This window comes from Hemibagrus wyckioides, linkage group LG11, assembly GCF_019097595.1.
Source record: "Hemibagrus wyckioides isolate EC202008001 linkage group LG11, SWU_Hwy_1.0, whole genome shotgun sequence".
Lineage (NCBI taxonomy): Eukaryota > Metazoa > Chordata > Actinopteri > Siluriformes > Bagridae > Hemibagrus > Hemibagrus wyckioides.
Window position 1 is genome coordinate 32,475,852 of NC_080720.1, and position 16,673 is coordinate 32,492,524.

The window sequence follows — 16,673 nt, forward strand, 5'->3', positions numbered from 1 at the left end:
CAATTAGAACAACACAACCAAAACACATCAGATGGCCATTATAACTGATCCTCAGATACACACACACACACACACACACACACACATTACAGGACAATTAGAACAACACAACCAAAACACATCAGATGGCCATTATAACTGATCCTCAGATACACACACACACACACATTACAGGACAATTAGAACAACACAACCAAAACACATCAGATGGCCATTATAACTGATCCTCAGATACACACACACACACACACACACACACATTACAGGACAATTAGAACAACACAACCAAAACACATCAGATGGCCATTATAACTGATTCTCAGATACACACACACACACACACACACCTGGGGTAGACACTAGAGGGATTTGTTATCACCTCCAACCCAAAATCATGTTGTCGTTCCTGGCCGTTGTCCTGGTAACCTGAAGAATTCTATTTTAACAAGTCCTCTGGGTTTCACTCATTTAGAACAGTGTGTGTGTGTGTGTGTGTGCTGTCCAGTGAATTGATTACCCTACAGACCTCCATATAATATTCCAATGCTGACTTGTGGTCTGCTTTTAATCTGGTATTGAAGTTGAAAAACAAACACACACACAGTGCAGGTTACATACGGCTGCTTTAACACTAGTTATACAGTGTGGCTTTAACTGAAGTTACATACTGTATCTTTAAAATAAACAACACACAAATAACGCAATGTTCCCTAGCTTCAACTCCAGTTACTGTAGCTTTATTCCGAGTTACGTACTGTCACTGTAACACAGTTTACGTACAGCCGCTTTAACACAAGTTCTGTTCTGTTGCTTTAACAGAGTTTACATACTGTCGCTTTAACACAGTTTACATACGGTCGCTTTAACACACTTTACGTATTGTTGCTCTAACACAAGTTATGTACTGTAGCTTTAACACAAGTTATGTACGACTGCTTTAATGCAAGTTACATATTGTCACTTTCACACAAGTTATGTACTGTAACTTTGACACAGTTCACATACTGTCACTTTAACACAAGTTACATACTGTAACATTAACTCAAATTACAAACTGTCGCTTTAACACAAGTTACATACTGTCACTTTAACACAAGTTTACGGACTGTTGCTTTAACACAAGTTTACGGACTGTCGCTTTAACACAAAAAAAGCGTACTGTAACGTTAACTCAAACTACATACTGAATCTTTAACACAAGTTACGTACTGTCACTCAGGTTACATACTGTCGGTTTAATGCAAGTTACACACTGTCGCTTTAACACAGTTTACATACTACAATTACTGTATCTTCAATGCAAATTACCTACTGTTGCTTTAACACGAGTTATGCACTGTCGCTTTAATACAGGTTACATACTGTCGGTTTAACACGTTACACATTGTTGCTTTAACACAGTTTACATACTGTTGCTTTAACATAAGTTACCTACTGTAACTTTAACTTTAATTACATACTGTCACTTTAACACAAGTTACGTACTATAACTTTAATTACATACTGTCACTTTAACACAAGTTACGTACTGTAACTTTAATTACATACTGTCGCTTTAACACAAGTTACGTACTGTAACTTTAATTACATACTGTCGCTTTAACACAAGTTACGTACTGTAACTTTAATTACATACTGTCGCTTTAACACAAGTTACGTACTGTAACTTTAATTACATACTGTCACTTTAACACAAGTTACGTACTGTAACTTTAATTACATACTGTCACTTTAACACAAGTTACGTACTGTAACTTTAATTACATACTGTCACTTTAACACAAGTTACCTACTGTAACTTAAATTACCACAAATTACAAACTGTTGCTTTAACAGGTTTATGTATTGTTGCTTTAACACAAATTATGCACTGTTGCTTTAACACAAGTTACATACTGTCGCTTTAACACAGTTTACATGTTGTCACTTTGACACAGTTTACATACTGTCGCTTTAACACAAGTTGCCTACTGTAACTTTAACTCAAATTACATACTATCACTTTAACACAAGTTATGTACTGTAGCTTTAACACAGTTTACATACTGTATCTTTAATGCAAATTATGTACTGTATCTTTAATACAAATTACCTACTGTTGCTTTAACACAAGTTATGCACTGTTGTTTTAATGTAGGTCCATACTGTCACTTTATCACAGTTTATGTACTGTAGCTTTAACACAAATTATGTACTGTAACTTTAACTCAAATTACATACTGTCGCTTTAATACAAGTTATGTACTGTTGCTTTAATGCAGGTTACATACTGTTGCTTTAATACAAGTTATGTACTGTTGCTTTAATGCAGGTTACATACTGTTGCTTTAATACAAGTTATGTACTGTTGCTTTAATGCAGGTTACATACTGTCGCTTTAACACAAGTTATGTACTGTCGCTTTAACACAAGTTACATACTGTCGCTTTAACACAAGTTACATACTGTCGCTTTAATGCAAAGTACTTACTACTGTATATCTTCAACACAAGTTACGTACTGTCGCTTTAAAACAAGTTATGTACTGTAACTTTAACACAAATTACGTACTGTCGCTTTACCACAAGTTATGTACAAATTATTTTTCCTCAGAATATTGGAAATAAATTCTGTTCCATTCAACATATCAACAAATCTCCTCATATCACTCACCTTAAAAAAAATCACCGCTTGGTGTTTTTCTCACCCGAGTCACCAACCTGCGGCCTGATTGGCTGAGAGGTTACGTTTGATATCATTCTGCACTTAAATGGAAGCTAAACTGGGAAAGCTCTGGATGTTGTGAATAAAAACCGTCTCTCGAGCGTCTACTCAGAAAACAAACCCGAATTCGTGCCTCATGCCGCTGTCCATCAGATCCCGTCCCTGCTACATGAGTAACCACGGGCGAGTTTCTCTGAGCTTCAGTTATTTCTGATTCTTATAAGGAGGTTTTGTTTTGTCTTCTCCATCTACCCATGACATAAAATTCAGTCAGGTGAAAAGAGTGTGAGACACAATGCATTCCCAGATGTCTCTCTCTCTCTCTCACACACACACACACACACACAGAATGTGTGAAGGCACCTTCACAGTCGGCGGGCGTCGTTCCTCATGGTCTAAACTATTTCAGGAGAGGAGAGACACTGATATGGAATTTCTTCACATCACCTGTATAAAGTTATGCCACGCCCCTGCTGATTGGTTCTGGCCTCTGATTGGTTCTGCCCTCTGATTGGTTCTGGCCTCTGATTGGTCCCTCAGGAATTCTCTCTAACAGCAGCTCTGAATGTAGCGCATATTTATATTAACGCTCTCACTTTGATACCTTATGGTTTCCATAGCAACGGCTCCTTCACAGGGACTAGTTTCCTTAAGGAGACGTTTGTGATGCACTTACAGAAGGAGTCTCCAGTGGTCAGCGCTGTAACTTTTCCAACATCTTCAGGGCAGGAAGCGAGAGAAAAGAGTGTGAAGCGTCTGTTTGTAGCTGCTTGGACGTACGTAACAACCTCATGCGTAACAATAAACGGATAAAACTACAACATCGTTCAATTAACCGGAAAAAACTATGAGTGTAAGAGTGTGTCAATAAAACACTTTGGAATGCTGTTACAGGAAATGAATCAACTCCGGAGTGTTTACGGTAACTCCGCCTCATCCCACCACCTTAGTGCTGATTATTTTCCTGTAACAGCACAACACGGTGTGATTTATTCCTTACATAACACACCACCATCATCTTTGCTGCTCTTCCATCATTTCAACCATAAGCTGCACTGTGATTAACAACACAATTTAATTAATTAACGAATCTATTATTACGATTAAATTGAGTTTATTAGCTTCACACGCAGCTTTCGTTACCTGATAACTAAAACAGTACGGGGGAAAAAATAATAAAAAATACCCGCGATACACACAGCAAAGCAGTTACAACATCAACTCTGATTAAGGAGCTATAAATAAACACACACACACTTCATTAGTTCAGACATTTTCATGATGATAAATAACGCTAATAATAAAAGATGATTAAAATGATAGCTGATAAATAACGCTCTTTTCGAACTAAATGATGGATTAAAAGATGTTAAACAGAGTGGCAGGTGTGTGTAACCTGACTGAAAAACAATAAAGAAATAAAATGATAAACTGATACATAAAGAAGTGTGAGATAGATGAAAGGTGTATGAAAGGTGGGTGTACCTGACGAGCACGGCCACGCCCACATCCTCGCAGCTCTCGTACACTCGCGCCCAGGTGTCCTGCACGATGGCGCGCTCCACGGCGCTCAGAGGCTCAGCGCGCTCTCTCCGCTCCGACTCGGCCACGTCACGCTCCGGCTCCATGCTGCACACGCACCACGGCGGGGAGGGGGGGCAGAGGAGCGGCTGCGGGGCGGGTGGAGAGGGGCAGATGAGTGGGGCGGGGGGCGGAGAGGAGCGGCGGAGGGGGCAGCAGAAGCGCAGGGCGAGAGAGCAGAGAGCGTTCAGCCACCCTCCTCTCAGCCCTCGCCCCTCGCGACCCCCTCGGGGAGGCAGCGTGCCCTCGGACTCTCACACACGACTACACACTCGCATTCATACACACACATTCACACTCACACACACCGTCTCGCTTCTTATGCTCCTGTCTCTCAGTGTGACTTGTTTCCCTTGCTGATGCTCAGAAAAGCTTCTCTCTCTCTCTCTCTCGTTCTCTTTCTCTCTCGCTTGCTCTGTCTCTCGCGTGTGCTCTTGCGCAGATGTTGTCGCCGCTCTGAAGTTGAAGCGTTGTGAAGAGCTGAGATACAGAGGAGGAGGAGGAGAGAGAGAGATGAGTGGGCGTGAGAGAGAGAGAGAGAGAGAGAGAGAGAGAGGTTTGATGGAGGAGAGACTGACAACCAGAGGTGGGGGGGTTGATGGAGAAGAGACTGACAGCCACAGAGAGAGAGAGAGAGAGAGATGGAGAGAGAGAGATTGGGGAGAGAAAGAGAATTCCTGTGTTACCCAACAACCCTTTCCTCTTTCTGTTCTTCGTCAACACGATTCCCGCTCCTTCTCTCTACACAGAAGCTGTAAATTACACTGCGGAGCTGTGCTGTGTGTTGCTTCCTTTGGGGAAAAAGTCACACTGGCAAATATGACGAGGATGAAGCAGACAAACACACACACACACACCATGGTGACCTAATTAAAGGACACTTAATTCTTCAGTATGATACACAATGTGATTCATGTGCATATGATGTAAAGTGTGTATGAAACGTTCTCGATTCCATCCTGAACTCGCACCTTCTCCTGATGTTGGCTTCTATCCAATTCCCAAAAACATTCCAGGAGGAAGATTGACGGCACTGAATTGCCCCTAGGTGTGTGTGTGTGTGTGTATGTGTGTATGATGGACTACACTCCCATCTATCCAGGGTATATCCCATATTTCCAGGAATATTCCACATTCCATATTCCGTAAGTATTCCCAGGATTGCCTCTGGTTTACTGCAGATACCTGAACGAACGTTGTAGGAAAGTCGGAAACGTTTCCCCTCAGATCCACGTCGAGTCACGTCATAACTCGCACCTCATCCCTTTATTACAGCTGAATTACAGCATTATTACCTTTCCATGTGCTCTGGCCAATCAGAGAGAAGCTAGCAATCATGTGGATACAGAATAAGGAAAGTTAGCGCTGAAACCCAAGATCTCGGAGGAGGCACTTGACTTGTCCTGGTTCTGTCAGGAGATGAGGGTGTAAGTGTTCTGCAGGATCTTGTGGACTGAAAAGACACTTCTGCAGGAACTCTGAGATCTTTCATTTAACCCAGGGTTGAGGAACCAAGCAGAAGAAAATGCTCAAATTCAAAACAATGGTTATGTTCGGTTCAGTGGATAAATATATCCAATTTTTTTCTTTTGTCTTTTGTTCTTGACAAAGCTCAAGCTTCGGCGTCTCTCTGGAGATCTCTCTCCTCTCATCTGTCAGGAAGAGAAACTAGGTCCTTCTCTTTGCTAACAGCTTTAAATAAATCTCTTTTTTATTTAAAGCTTCATCTCTGGAAGTCGGCGTGATTCTTTTATCTGTAATGTAGGGTAAAGTCAGGAAGCGGAGCGGCTCTGGGGTAACAGATCATAGTGGGGGAGTGGGGGGGGGGTGTTTTATAGCTGGGTGAACCCGTGCTCCTGGAAAAAACAAAAAGGTTTTCCTGGGATTTATAAAGCGTCCCTGCGAATAAGTCAAGCTGAAATAAAAGCAAAATGGACTCTGCTGCTCACAGGGTTGGAGTCGGTGCTGACAAAAACATGAGAAAGGAAAGAACGTCTTCGCTACGGTTTCTTAGCTTGTTACCGGGTCGTTAGCAGGAATAAAGCCTTTCGAGAGCTCGTTAGCAGCTGTAGCAGTTCATTAGCAGGAGTAGCTTCAAAATCTCGTGAACAGCGGTAGCTGTTTGTTCGCTCGTTAACAGCGGGTGAAAAACCTCTCATTTAAATCTCACAGCTATATTTAGCTAGTTCACGCTGCTTTCCAGTACTGCAGGAAACGTTTAAGAAGCGATCACGAACACAGTGTCTTAATTCCATAACACCTTGTGTTAGCTGGCTAGCCGGTTGCTAACAAAACGCCAACATGGCGGCTTTTACGCTTCTGAGCGTAAAAGTTCAGAAGCGTAAAAGCTCAGAAAAAAGTTCAGAAGCATAAAAACTTATTCTGAATGCAGAATAAGTTTCTGTCAGGTATGTTTCGATTGGACGAGGGTGTGGTGTGTGTCGCATGTCACAGTCCAACGTTTCTGCACACCACCGTGATGACTTCCTGTTTCATCAAGGTAGGTTTGCACTTCCAGAACCCAGATAATTCACCTGAATAAGCCGAGTGTGAACGTTGGACACTTCCTGTACTCAACACTTACAGCTTTGCTTACTCAGAGGAAGGGGGCGGGGCTAACAGGTACTGACAGTGGGTTAGAAAGATTTCCAAGATGGCCGACATATGATTTTTGTTTTCCAATTTACTTTAAAATAAGCATATTCGTATGCTAAAGCTAGCAGCGTCGTGCCACATGAGTTTGATGCTGTCATTCGCCATCGACTAAGAAACTGCTTCCACTTCCTGTTGGTAAAACAGGAAGTATGTCATGGAGTTTTATTATCCACTTTTTATTGCTGAGCATCAAAACAAGCCAGGCTGGCAAACAAGAGCCACTGGCGTCTCTGGAGATGTTTTTAATCAACGTGTGCATGAATAAACATACAGTACGCACGTGTCGTACACACATCAGCTTGTGTGTGTTTGTGTGTGTGTGTGTATTCTCAATAGATCGTCATGGAACGGGAATCGTCAGGAAGCATGCATGCAGTTTCTCCTCATTACATTTTTTAAGCATGTTGTCGGCTGCACAGGAATACAAAAACAAGTAGATTAAATAACCAATAAATCTAAACAGCACTCAAGATATTAGAAGAATTCAATAAATTAAACTAAATCAATACACTGATCACTTCAGGGAAAGGGGTGTGTCTTATAGAAGGAAAAATACTTTATTTATATGTTAAATAATTCCACAAATAATCTTATGGGTAGAATTAGGAATACCTACAAACAAAAAAACAAAAATAAATGAGTGAATGAATGAATGAATGAATGAATGAATAAATAAATAAATAAATAAATAAATAAAGAAAGAAAGAAAGAAAGAAAGAAAGAAAGAAAGAAAGAAAGAAAGAAAGAAAGAAAGAAGGTTTTAAAATATTTTAAACACGGCCAAATTAATCTTTTTTTAAATCAGAATATTCTAAATCAAATATTCTACTAGCAGATCATTTTCCAGAACTAAACGCTTCCAGTTAGAGAAACAACTCTTTTTTTGCCGATAGAACGAGCCGATTTCAAGCAGGAAATTAGGTCATGTGTGAAAAAACAAGTTTTATACTTAATGATTTAGGTTTATTTTAATCGTATCATAGGAAATGCCTGACACTTTCAAGATCTTTTCATTTAGTGACGTTTTACTAAACAGGAAACTCATTAACACTACCACTTCTGGATATGAGTCAGGGAATCGAATTACAAATGATACATGAATCAAGTCATATGATACACCAGAGTGGAATGAAATGCAGTAACTCCTCTGGTATGCAGAATAACTGACAAGTAACAGATCAGACCAAAGGTCATCAATCACATCAATCCCCTACTGCGTGATTAATAACAGCTCTCTTTCACCCCCTCTCTCTGTCTTTCTCTCCCTCTCTCTCTTTACCTCACTCTTTCTCTCTCTCTCACTTTCTCCCTCTATCCCTCTCTCTCTCCCTCCTCCTCTCTCACTCCCTCTCTCTCTCTCTGTCTTACTCACTTTCTCCCCATCTCTATCCTTCTCTCTTTCTCCATCTCTCTCTCTCTCTCTCTCTCTCTCTGTATTCTCTGCACGTCTGTGAATTTTCTCAGGATAATTATATCTGCTTCTTCGCTTCTCTCTAAAATACCTTTCAAAATGCTATCCCACGCCTAAGTGCTCACCGCTAACCCCGTCACGCCGAGCGCGCCGCGTTCCTTCAGCCAGCCGTCAATCAAACTCACTGAAGGGTCACATCGTCCACCAGACAGTCTCTGAACCCCTCTGTGTTTCTGGATTATCTCTGTTTCTGCTTCGGTTGAGTTAAACAGCCATCACTGCATCCCTCTGATGCTGAGTTTTTTTCTTTCTTTGGTCTAGACAGGCCACTAAGGCTGTCCGTACAATTTATTGTACAATAAATCTCTCCAATCTACTCTATTCAGATCAGATTCATGTGGAAGAACATGGTTAGCTTTCAGCCCGGATTTAGAAGACTCGTGTTCCTGTTGTTTCACAGATTTCTAGATTATTTCTCCTGATCTGATCCTATGTAGCGACAGGGTACATTACTGCCTCTGTAAATGACACTTTTATGCATCATTACCGCTTTTGCTACTGAGCTAATTATTTTTAATTACAGACCAGGAAATACCGTAGCGTGATGGAAGGTACAGCAGGTAGCATCACCAGCTCCAGCTAAACTATCCCCTAGGAGTGTATCTGTAAAGATCTGTTCCGTTTCCTTTGTAATTGAAGCTAAAACTTATACAACTCACAATACCAACAATATTTCAGAAACAGCATAATTAAGCACAATATTGATATAATATCATTATATTGATACAGTCCAGGGTTTATTCCCACCCAGTGTTCCCCGGACTAGATCCCACGTGACCCTGACCAAGATGAACGAGTCAGTCACAATGATGGTCAGAAACACCACGTTCTTGAAGGAGCAGGAACAAACTGTCGGACAGATATGAAGCCTGCAAGATGATGGAGGGTCATGAACATTAGCATGGGAGGGTAATGTGTCACCGTGACTGCAGCGTGTTCGACCATTTTTGTTTATTTATTTATTTATTTATCTTTAACACACCCTGTGTGGCAGTGTACAAAGTAGGGATGGAAATTCGGTCAATTTTACTTCGTCACACTAGTAACAGATGCATATTTCCCTCAAAACTGGTCAAAGTGATGGTTAGGAGGCAGCGATGGCTCTCAGAGTTAATCAGCAGGTGGAATTTGTCTACAGTTGTGTGTGATTTCGATGCAAGCTCATTAAAGATGCCATGTCGATCCTCTTCTGCCATCTCGTGGACACACACACACACACACCCTCAGACACACTCGTTTCTCTCCAGTGTTTTTTTGGCCAGAAGTTGATGTACACGTCAGAGTGCAAGCCTTGTACTGGTGAGCGGACGTGTGCGATGACCTCAGCAGTTTGTGCGCATCAGCTGACGCTGGCAGACACCGGAAGACATGCAACGGAAGGTGGAGATGCCGATCAGCGAAGGTAAAACGTGGGGAATACACGCATTTCTTTTTCGCACGCGCACACGCGGCTCGTCTAATGATAACGAAGCACCGGCTGCGCGAGCGGATTAGACGCGTGTGCAATTATTTATCCCGTCCCCCGTCCCTCCCCCCACACACTCTCCCGTCGCCGTGGCTCTGAAATGGCATCCTGCCGCACTAAACAGCGCGCTAGAATAATAGTACGCATCTCAATCCTACCATAATGACTATAGGATGCGTACTGTTTTTAATAGCGGCGCGCACGTGGACCCTTTCCCCCTTGATTTCCGGTTCGCAGGCAGCGGTCCCGTGTTCGAGATGTTTATAACACGCTGTTTATCCACCAAATAAGTGCATATTCTAAACACATAAATAATACTGCACATGATGTGCCGTTATGAATATCCCTTAATTTGTATTCAGAGCATAATCAGCTATAGAAAGTGGTCAAACCGGCCACCTGGAGGAGTGTACTCTTATCATATTTGCTGCATAATGTTTATTACGCGTTATAGCACGTCTACGATACGAAAAAACCCCACCAAAAACATACACTCCGGCGTGAAACACGGCTCTTGAACAACTCCGTTCCGTTTGCACGCAACAACCCGGACCGTTATCGGTGTGACACCTGTGTTTAATATAGCGATTTGCGAGCGAGTAAAATTCAATACAGCGATTAAAAAACATTTAATTAAAAAAAATCTTTCACCAACAGCTTCCTTTCCTTCTTGTAAAGAATTAAGTAATAACAACCAGAAACTATTTTATTAAGTTAATGAATATATTCCTGATATACTCTAAGATTATCAACGCTGTTATCAACAAATAAGTTGTTTCCATGTTGTATCGAAGCCAATAGAAATTTTCAACTATACAAATTTTTCCAAAGCTTCCTGAGTTAAAATACACACAGCATGTTTGCAAGTTTTTCTAATTTGGCTAGAATTAACAGATATTATAAGCTATTTTTACATTTTGATGCTTAAAACACACTTGCTTCAAGTGACTAGCCAGTTAGTTTCATCACTTTAATAACTACATTTTCATTGAATTAACTAACTAACTAATTTAAAAAAAAAAGACAAACTTGGATGCATTTCATTCACAGACCTTTCTTTGAGAACCACAACTAGCTAGCTAGTGAGAAAACATGCAAGTTTTGTGCTAAACGCTGTATCCTGTACTATTTACCATGCAGTGCTTTCCTTTTCTAGTGATTTAATGTGTAATAAATATAATATAACTCTATTTAATGTTGTGAACTGTCCATGAGAAGTCAATTCTTGTTAGAAATTACAATACAGTTTTTGCTCTGGCTCCTTCCATAAATAATAAATAAAACAGAGGTGAATAATTTCCTCTGTGATATAACACTATTCCAGGGTTCTCCATCGCTGGCCCCTCATCGACTCCCCGGAAGCGGCAGGTGCGTTTCTCTGCCCGCCACGACATCCTGCTCCTGCGTGAAGTCATAGCTCAGAACCCGTTCACCTCCAAGGAGTCAGGACGGATCTGGGCTCGGGTGGGCGAGATCGTTACGGCGGCACTGCAGGACGAGAACTTCGAGGTGGATGGACGAAGATGCAGGGAGAGAACCATGCTGCTGTTGGACTACTACAAAAAGCAGGACTTTCCCAGCCTGCGCAGGTTAGTGGGAAACACGTTCGAGATAAATCACAAGCAAAATAAAACATGACTGAAAATTGTCACAAACAGGTCAATTCAATTCAATTCAATTCACTTTTATTGTCATTGTTATAAATAACAGAGTGTAATAACAATGATATATCATTAAAGCATCATCTTTCTAGGCATATAATAAAGTGCAACCATAGTGCAGCAGTGCAGTACTCATAACGGTTATGTCAAAAATAGAATATGGGGGGAGGGGTCGAACCAAGAAATTTTGTTTATTATGTGTACTGCAGCAATGCAAAGTCCAGTTCACAGTTATTGTCATAGTGATGTGTGATATATAATGATAGGTGGGGGCAGGGAGGAGGGTAATTGCTCGTTCAGCAGCCTCACAGCTGTTGGAAAAAGGCTGTGGGACAGTCTGGTGGTTCTAGAGCGTATGGACCTGTACCTTCTAGCTGAGGGCAGTAGCTGGAACAGGTGATGTGCAAGGTGATGCTGATCACACAAGATGTTGTGCACTCGACGACGGCATCGTGTGGTGTAGATGGTACTAATCTCCAGGAGACTAGTCACGATGATTTTCCCCGCTGCTTTCACCACCCGATGCAGTGCCTGCTGTTCCTCCGTAGTGCAGTTGGAAAACCACACCAAGAGTACATATGTCAGCACACTATAGCACTCTATAGCACAACGGTAAAAGTTCACCAAAAGCTGCCAAGAAAGCTTGGTTCTTTTCAGTTTCCTCAAGTAGAAGAAGCGCTGCTGGGCCTTTCCTATGGCAGGGGTGATATTATTACCCCACGTTAGATCCTCTGATACAGTTAGGCCGAGAAATTTAGGTCATCTTGATGTTTGAACAAAATCCTTAACTAAATGATATCATGTCACTGTCTTGAGGTTCGGCACAGAGAGGCTGTATGCTCAGAAGGAGGATCTTCTGCACGAAGTTCTGGAGCTCGAGGCAGAGAAGAACCTGATGGCAAGTGGTGAAGGGAAATACCAGGATGGGGAGATGAAGAAGAGAACGCTGGAGGAGCTCACACTGCCCGAGCCGGACAAACCCACTGTGCTTCCAGTCGCAGCAGCGGCGCCTACAGGTGAGGAGACGATCTCAGGAATAAACTGACTTAACGTTAACGTGAAAATATGATAATATTTAAAGATCTTCTCGGTTCTGCTGCAGTGTCTGGTTCTTTGGAGCCAGAGGAACAGGAGGACCTGGTGGAACTGTCTGCACCCACAGCCAAGCGGCCATGCCAGTGCTGCTGCCAGACGTACTCGGAGATCCTGAGCTTCCTGGAGAAACGCTCGGAAGCCGAACAACGGCTGCGCGAAGAGGAGATGGCGCTCCGCAGGGAAGAGCTCGAGATCCAGAGGAGTAAAATCGCTTTGGAACGCGAACGACTCGGTGCTGAGAGGAAGGAGCGTGAGCGGCGCTTTGAGCTGGAGAGCCAGGAGAGGCAGGTCATCCTCGATCTGCTCAAGGAGAAAGTTCTCAAGAGCGAGAAGAACACCGAGTGTTGACTTTCCTAAACACAACCCACTGCATACAGCACTGCTAGTTTGGACTCGTTTTGCTAACCTGTTGCTACCTTTTCTCCCCCCATTTTGTATTTGTTGTAGAATTAATTCTAACAAGTAAAAGCTGTTCGGAAAATACATAAAAAGATGGGACATTCTACGTGGACAACGGATTGTACTGTAGTATCTAGCTAACAGCTCTAGCTAGTTAATTGGATAATATTAATTTAGGGATTGTAGCACTGTAGTAAAGGCCGTATCCGAAACACTAGCACTCCAGGTCAGGGCAAAAATATCTCCTCATCATCATACAAGATCACATTTCTAGCATATATAGATTTACTAAGAAACTGGCAGCTACACAACAGTGAGAATAAATAATAATAATAATAATAATAATAATAATAATAATAATAATAATAATAATAATAATAATAAAGAAAAACAATTATTTAAGACTAAAAACTAAAATTAAATTTAAAAAAATTACAATTTAATAAGAATTCAGCATAAAATTTTAACATTATATCAACTGCATCAAATTAATGACGTATTATGATTTTTTAAAAAATTAGCCGTGAAATCTCAGAAAAATGTAACATAGAATTTATCACCGTTGCCCTGCTTGAGATTTTATTTCAATTCTAAACAAAACATTGTTGCTAAAACTATACAAATTACTAATCTTGAGGAGCTGCTAAAGTCGCTAGTATTTCAGGAAGCTAAACACATACATCCTCCGGCTAGAGGCTGCAGTGAGCATAGCTACGTTTCCGTTTTATTATATCATCCAGCCGCTCAGATGCTCCATCTGTGATCCGGCTCTCCATTAAACATAGAAACATAGAGCGCGAGCGAGCAGATAACATAGTTCGAATGGAACCTAAATCCCAACGTGTTTTCAGTTTTTCCTCTGAGGCGTAACGACGTTTTAGTAAAACCTCAGCGTGAAGTTAACACTAAAAAACGAACAGCTTTACACGTTAACTGATAGAACCGAGTTGGTTTATTTAGTGTTTAGCAGTAAATCTTTAGCTAGCATTTTGCTCTGGAAAATTTTAGCTAGCTATGCTAACCACAGCGAAGTAACAACCTTGCACTATTTTATCATAACACTTTGATTTTTTTTTTATTATTATTATTATTATTATTATTTTAAGCCAGAAGAGTGTTGTATTAAAGTTTAAACACTTGTAGCAGAAGGATAAACAGAATTATGAAGAAAAATTGCTAGAAACTAATAAAGGGGGGGGCACTTACTTTTGCCCGACTGTGAAGCAATCTGTGACGCCTAAAAATGTGTGAAGTTTCTATAAAATCCTGTATGTTTCATTTTAAGACAAATGGAAAGATTCAATGGATCGCGTCAGCTGGTGAAACTCTTTAGCGCTACTGTATGCTATCAGTCATTGTCGTGCACCTTCTCAGCTGCTAGCGTCACTCCTGTCCTTCCTGACAGGCATTTTATTTCTCTCACAGCCTTTATGGTACAAAGACATGAGCGAATCTGGGTCAGAAAGGGCGGAGCTCAAGTTTTTTTTTTTTTAGCTAGCTCTAAAGGTATTTCTCTTCCCATCACCATTGTCCTAGCGTTAGCTAGGCTAGTTCATGTAAAATACCATCTAGCATTAACGTCAAGCAGGTTTTCTAGAAATCTAGAAATCTAGCTAAATCTAAGTGAGCTGTTTTTTTAAACTAGTTTACTAGCACATTATTATAATGTTATGCTAACACTTTGGTCGGGTACATAATATCAATAGCTTAGCTTGTTAGTGAGCTAGGAATCACGAGGCTGAATATTTTAGAGTAAAATTCAACTAGTTTTATTTTAACAGATCTTTTTTTATTTGTTTAATATTAACATTTCAATTCTACAATTGTAAGAATAATATTTTTTTTAAAAAATATTTCGAGTCTGGTGATGATAATCAAGATTGTGATTGGCTGAATGAATTAAACTTAAACTCCGCCCCTCTTTGACGCTAATCAGACAAATCAGAAAAATTTTTTTACGTTGTTTGGTCAATTTCCATAGAAATTCAAATCCAGCTGTTACTGCATGACGGAAATGATGTAAGGATGTACAATCACTATTTTTTTGTTTTGTTTTGGAAGCTGCTGTAGACATGACGTTTGTCGGATTTCCTGTACAGTAATACGTTTGTCGTGAAATGACGCAGAAGCGGCGCCCTGTATCTCATAGCCGAGTCTTCGTTAAGAGACGAAGATAATTACCTGATGTTTACGTTACGTCTAACATTGATCAAGTGCTGCCATTTTGTGTTATTGTTGCACTCATAGAGTTGAAGCGACTTCCTGGTGAGAAACAGCTGTTAATATTAACAGTGACATCCCAGGACTTAGCTTGGAGGTATTTTTAGCGATATTATTTTTGCTAAATGAAACTAGAATGATGCTACTGAAATGTAATATGATATTGAATGATTTGGATTACACAGCTTTATATTGGGAAATAAAAGTTTGAATAGTTGCTTTGCATTCTAGATGTGCTCATTTCACTCTGTAACCAAGGCCTGAGGGGCTGGTTGGCACGGCGACTGCTTTCGTGTTTATTTCAAGCAAAGGCAATCTTCTGGACCAGATCTTAGCGACTGTCCTGCGCCCGCTACGTCGTGACGGTTGCTAACGGAAACCCAGCGACAAGGAAAAGAAGAATTTTGGTGCCTGTTTGTGAGAGCGCATTTAGATCATGGAGAACCGAGTGTTTCAGAAAGTCTGACATCATGCAGCATGCAAATCGAGAAAGAAACATCTGGGAAGACCTGCTCCTGTTTTTTTGCTGCTAGCAGTCCTAGTTTTGGAGGAGTCTGTTAGGTGGCACGCAGGCATACTGAATAAACACTACAGCAGCAGTAAGGTGTTTGCGGATTGCTGCCATGCTGCCGCACCCATTTTTGAAGCAGGTGATTGAGTACGGATTTCAACCAGGGACCTTCTTGTACACCGTGGATGTGTGTCAGTGTGTGTGTCAGTGTGTGTATCAGTGTCTGTATCAGCTTATTCACCGTTCTTCAACACATCTGTGAGGCGATCTATATGCTTAAACTGCTTTTTAAAATTAATTAATTTATTGATTGATTGAATTATTTATTTTTTAAAAGAATGTCCTGTGGGAATTATTTTTTTTATTAATTCTTAAAGGGAAATTGTTTATTTTATTTTATTTTATTTTTTACAGATATAATTGCCAAATATTGTTTTTGAGACCAGATATTATTTTAAAAACAAACAAACAAACAAACAAATAAATAAAATAAATAAATATACTTATACTAATATAATATACTTATTTATTTGTATTTATTTTTTTAAAGAATATTTTGTCTTGAGTAAATAAATAAATGAATGATTAAATAAATGAATAAATAGATCAATAAATATTATTTATTTATTTATTTATTTACAATAAAAATATATGTATAGGAGAATTATTTATTATAACTAAATCTAACATTAAACAATTTGATAGTTTGTTTAATATTTTTTTGTAAAATGTTTTGTTTGTTTCACTCAATTGGCCAAATGTTGTTTATTTTAGACAATATATATATATATATATTTGCCATCCATTTTCTTTAATATTGTGAAAGACCAAATTAATAAAAACAAAAAAACAGCGATGTTTATTTGACACAAATTTACCAATAAAAAAACACGAGATGGTCACGATTGGTTA

The 16,673-nt window shown here is 40.1% G+C and overlaps 2 protein-coding genes across 2 annotated transcripts in view; one reads left to right on the plus strand and one right to left on the minus strand.

Annotated features, from left to right (window-relative positions):
- The window catches only part of cygb2 (cytoglobin 2), an 18,635-nt gene extending 13,641 nt beyond the window's left edge, over positions 1-4,994 (minus strand). Inside the window, exon 1 of the mRNA XM_058401890.1 lies at positions 4,189-4,994. Coding sequence (XP_058257873.1) covers positions 4,189-4,331 — 143 coding nt within the window. The 5' untranslated portion in view covers positions 4,332-4,994. The remainder of the gene's footprint in view (positions 1-4,188) is intronic.
- A 4,660-nt stretch (positions 4,995-9,654) lies between these two features.
- si:dkey-45d16.4 (uncharacterized) lies at positions 9,655-15,467 on the plus strand. Its single transcript, XM_058402026.1, has 4 exons — positions 9,655-9,812; positions 11,200-11,464; positions 12,353-12,552; positions 12,639-15,467. The coding sequence occupies exons 1-4, from the start codon at positions 9,779-9,781 to the stop codon at positions 12,977-12,979; spliced, it is 840 nt and encodes a 279-aa protein (XP_058258009.1). The 5' UTR covers positions 9,655-9,778; the 3' UTR covers positions 12,980-15,467.
- The last annotated feature ends 1,206 nt before the right edge of the window (positions 15,468-16,673 follow it).

What these genes read in the sequence shown, in the direction of transcription:
- si:dkey-45d16.4 (XM_058402026.1), top strand. Translation starts at nt 9,779, where the DNA reads ATGCAACGGAAGGTGGAGATGCCGATCAGCGAAG. An exon ending in GGAGATGCCGATCAGCGAAG is followed by an intron (nt 9,813 to 11,199) that starts GTAAAACGTGGG and finishes ACACTATTCCAG; the next exon opens with GGTTCTCCATCGCTGGCCCC. An exon ending in GACTTTCCCAGCCTGCGCAG is followed by an intron (nt 11,465 to 12,352) that starts GTTAGTGGGAAA and finishes CACTGTCTTGAG; the next exon opens with GTTCGGCACAGAGAGGCTGT.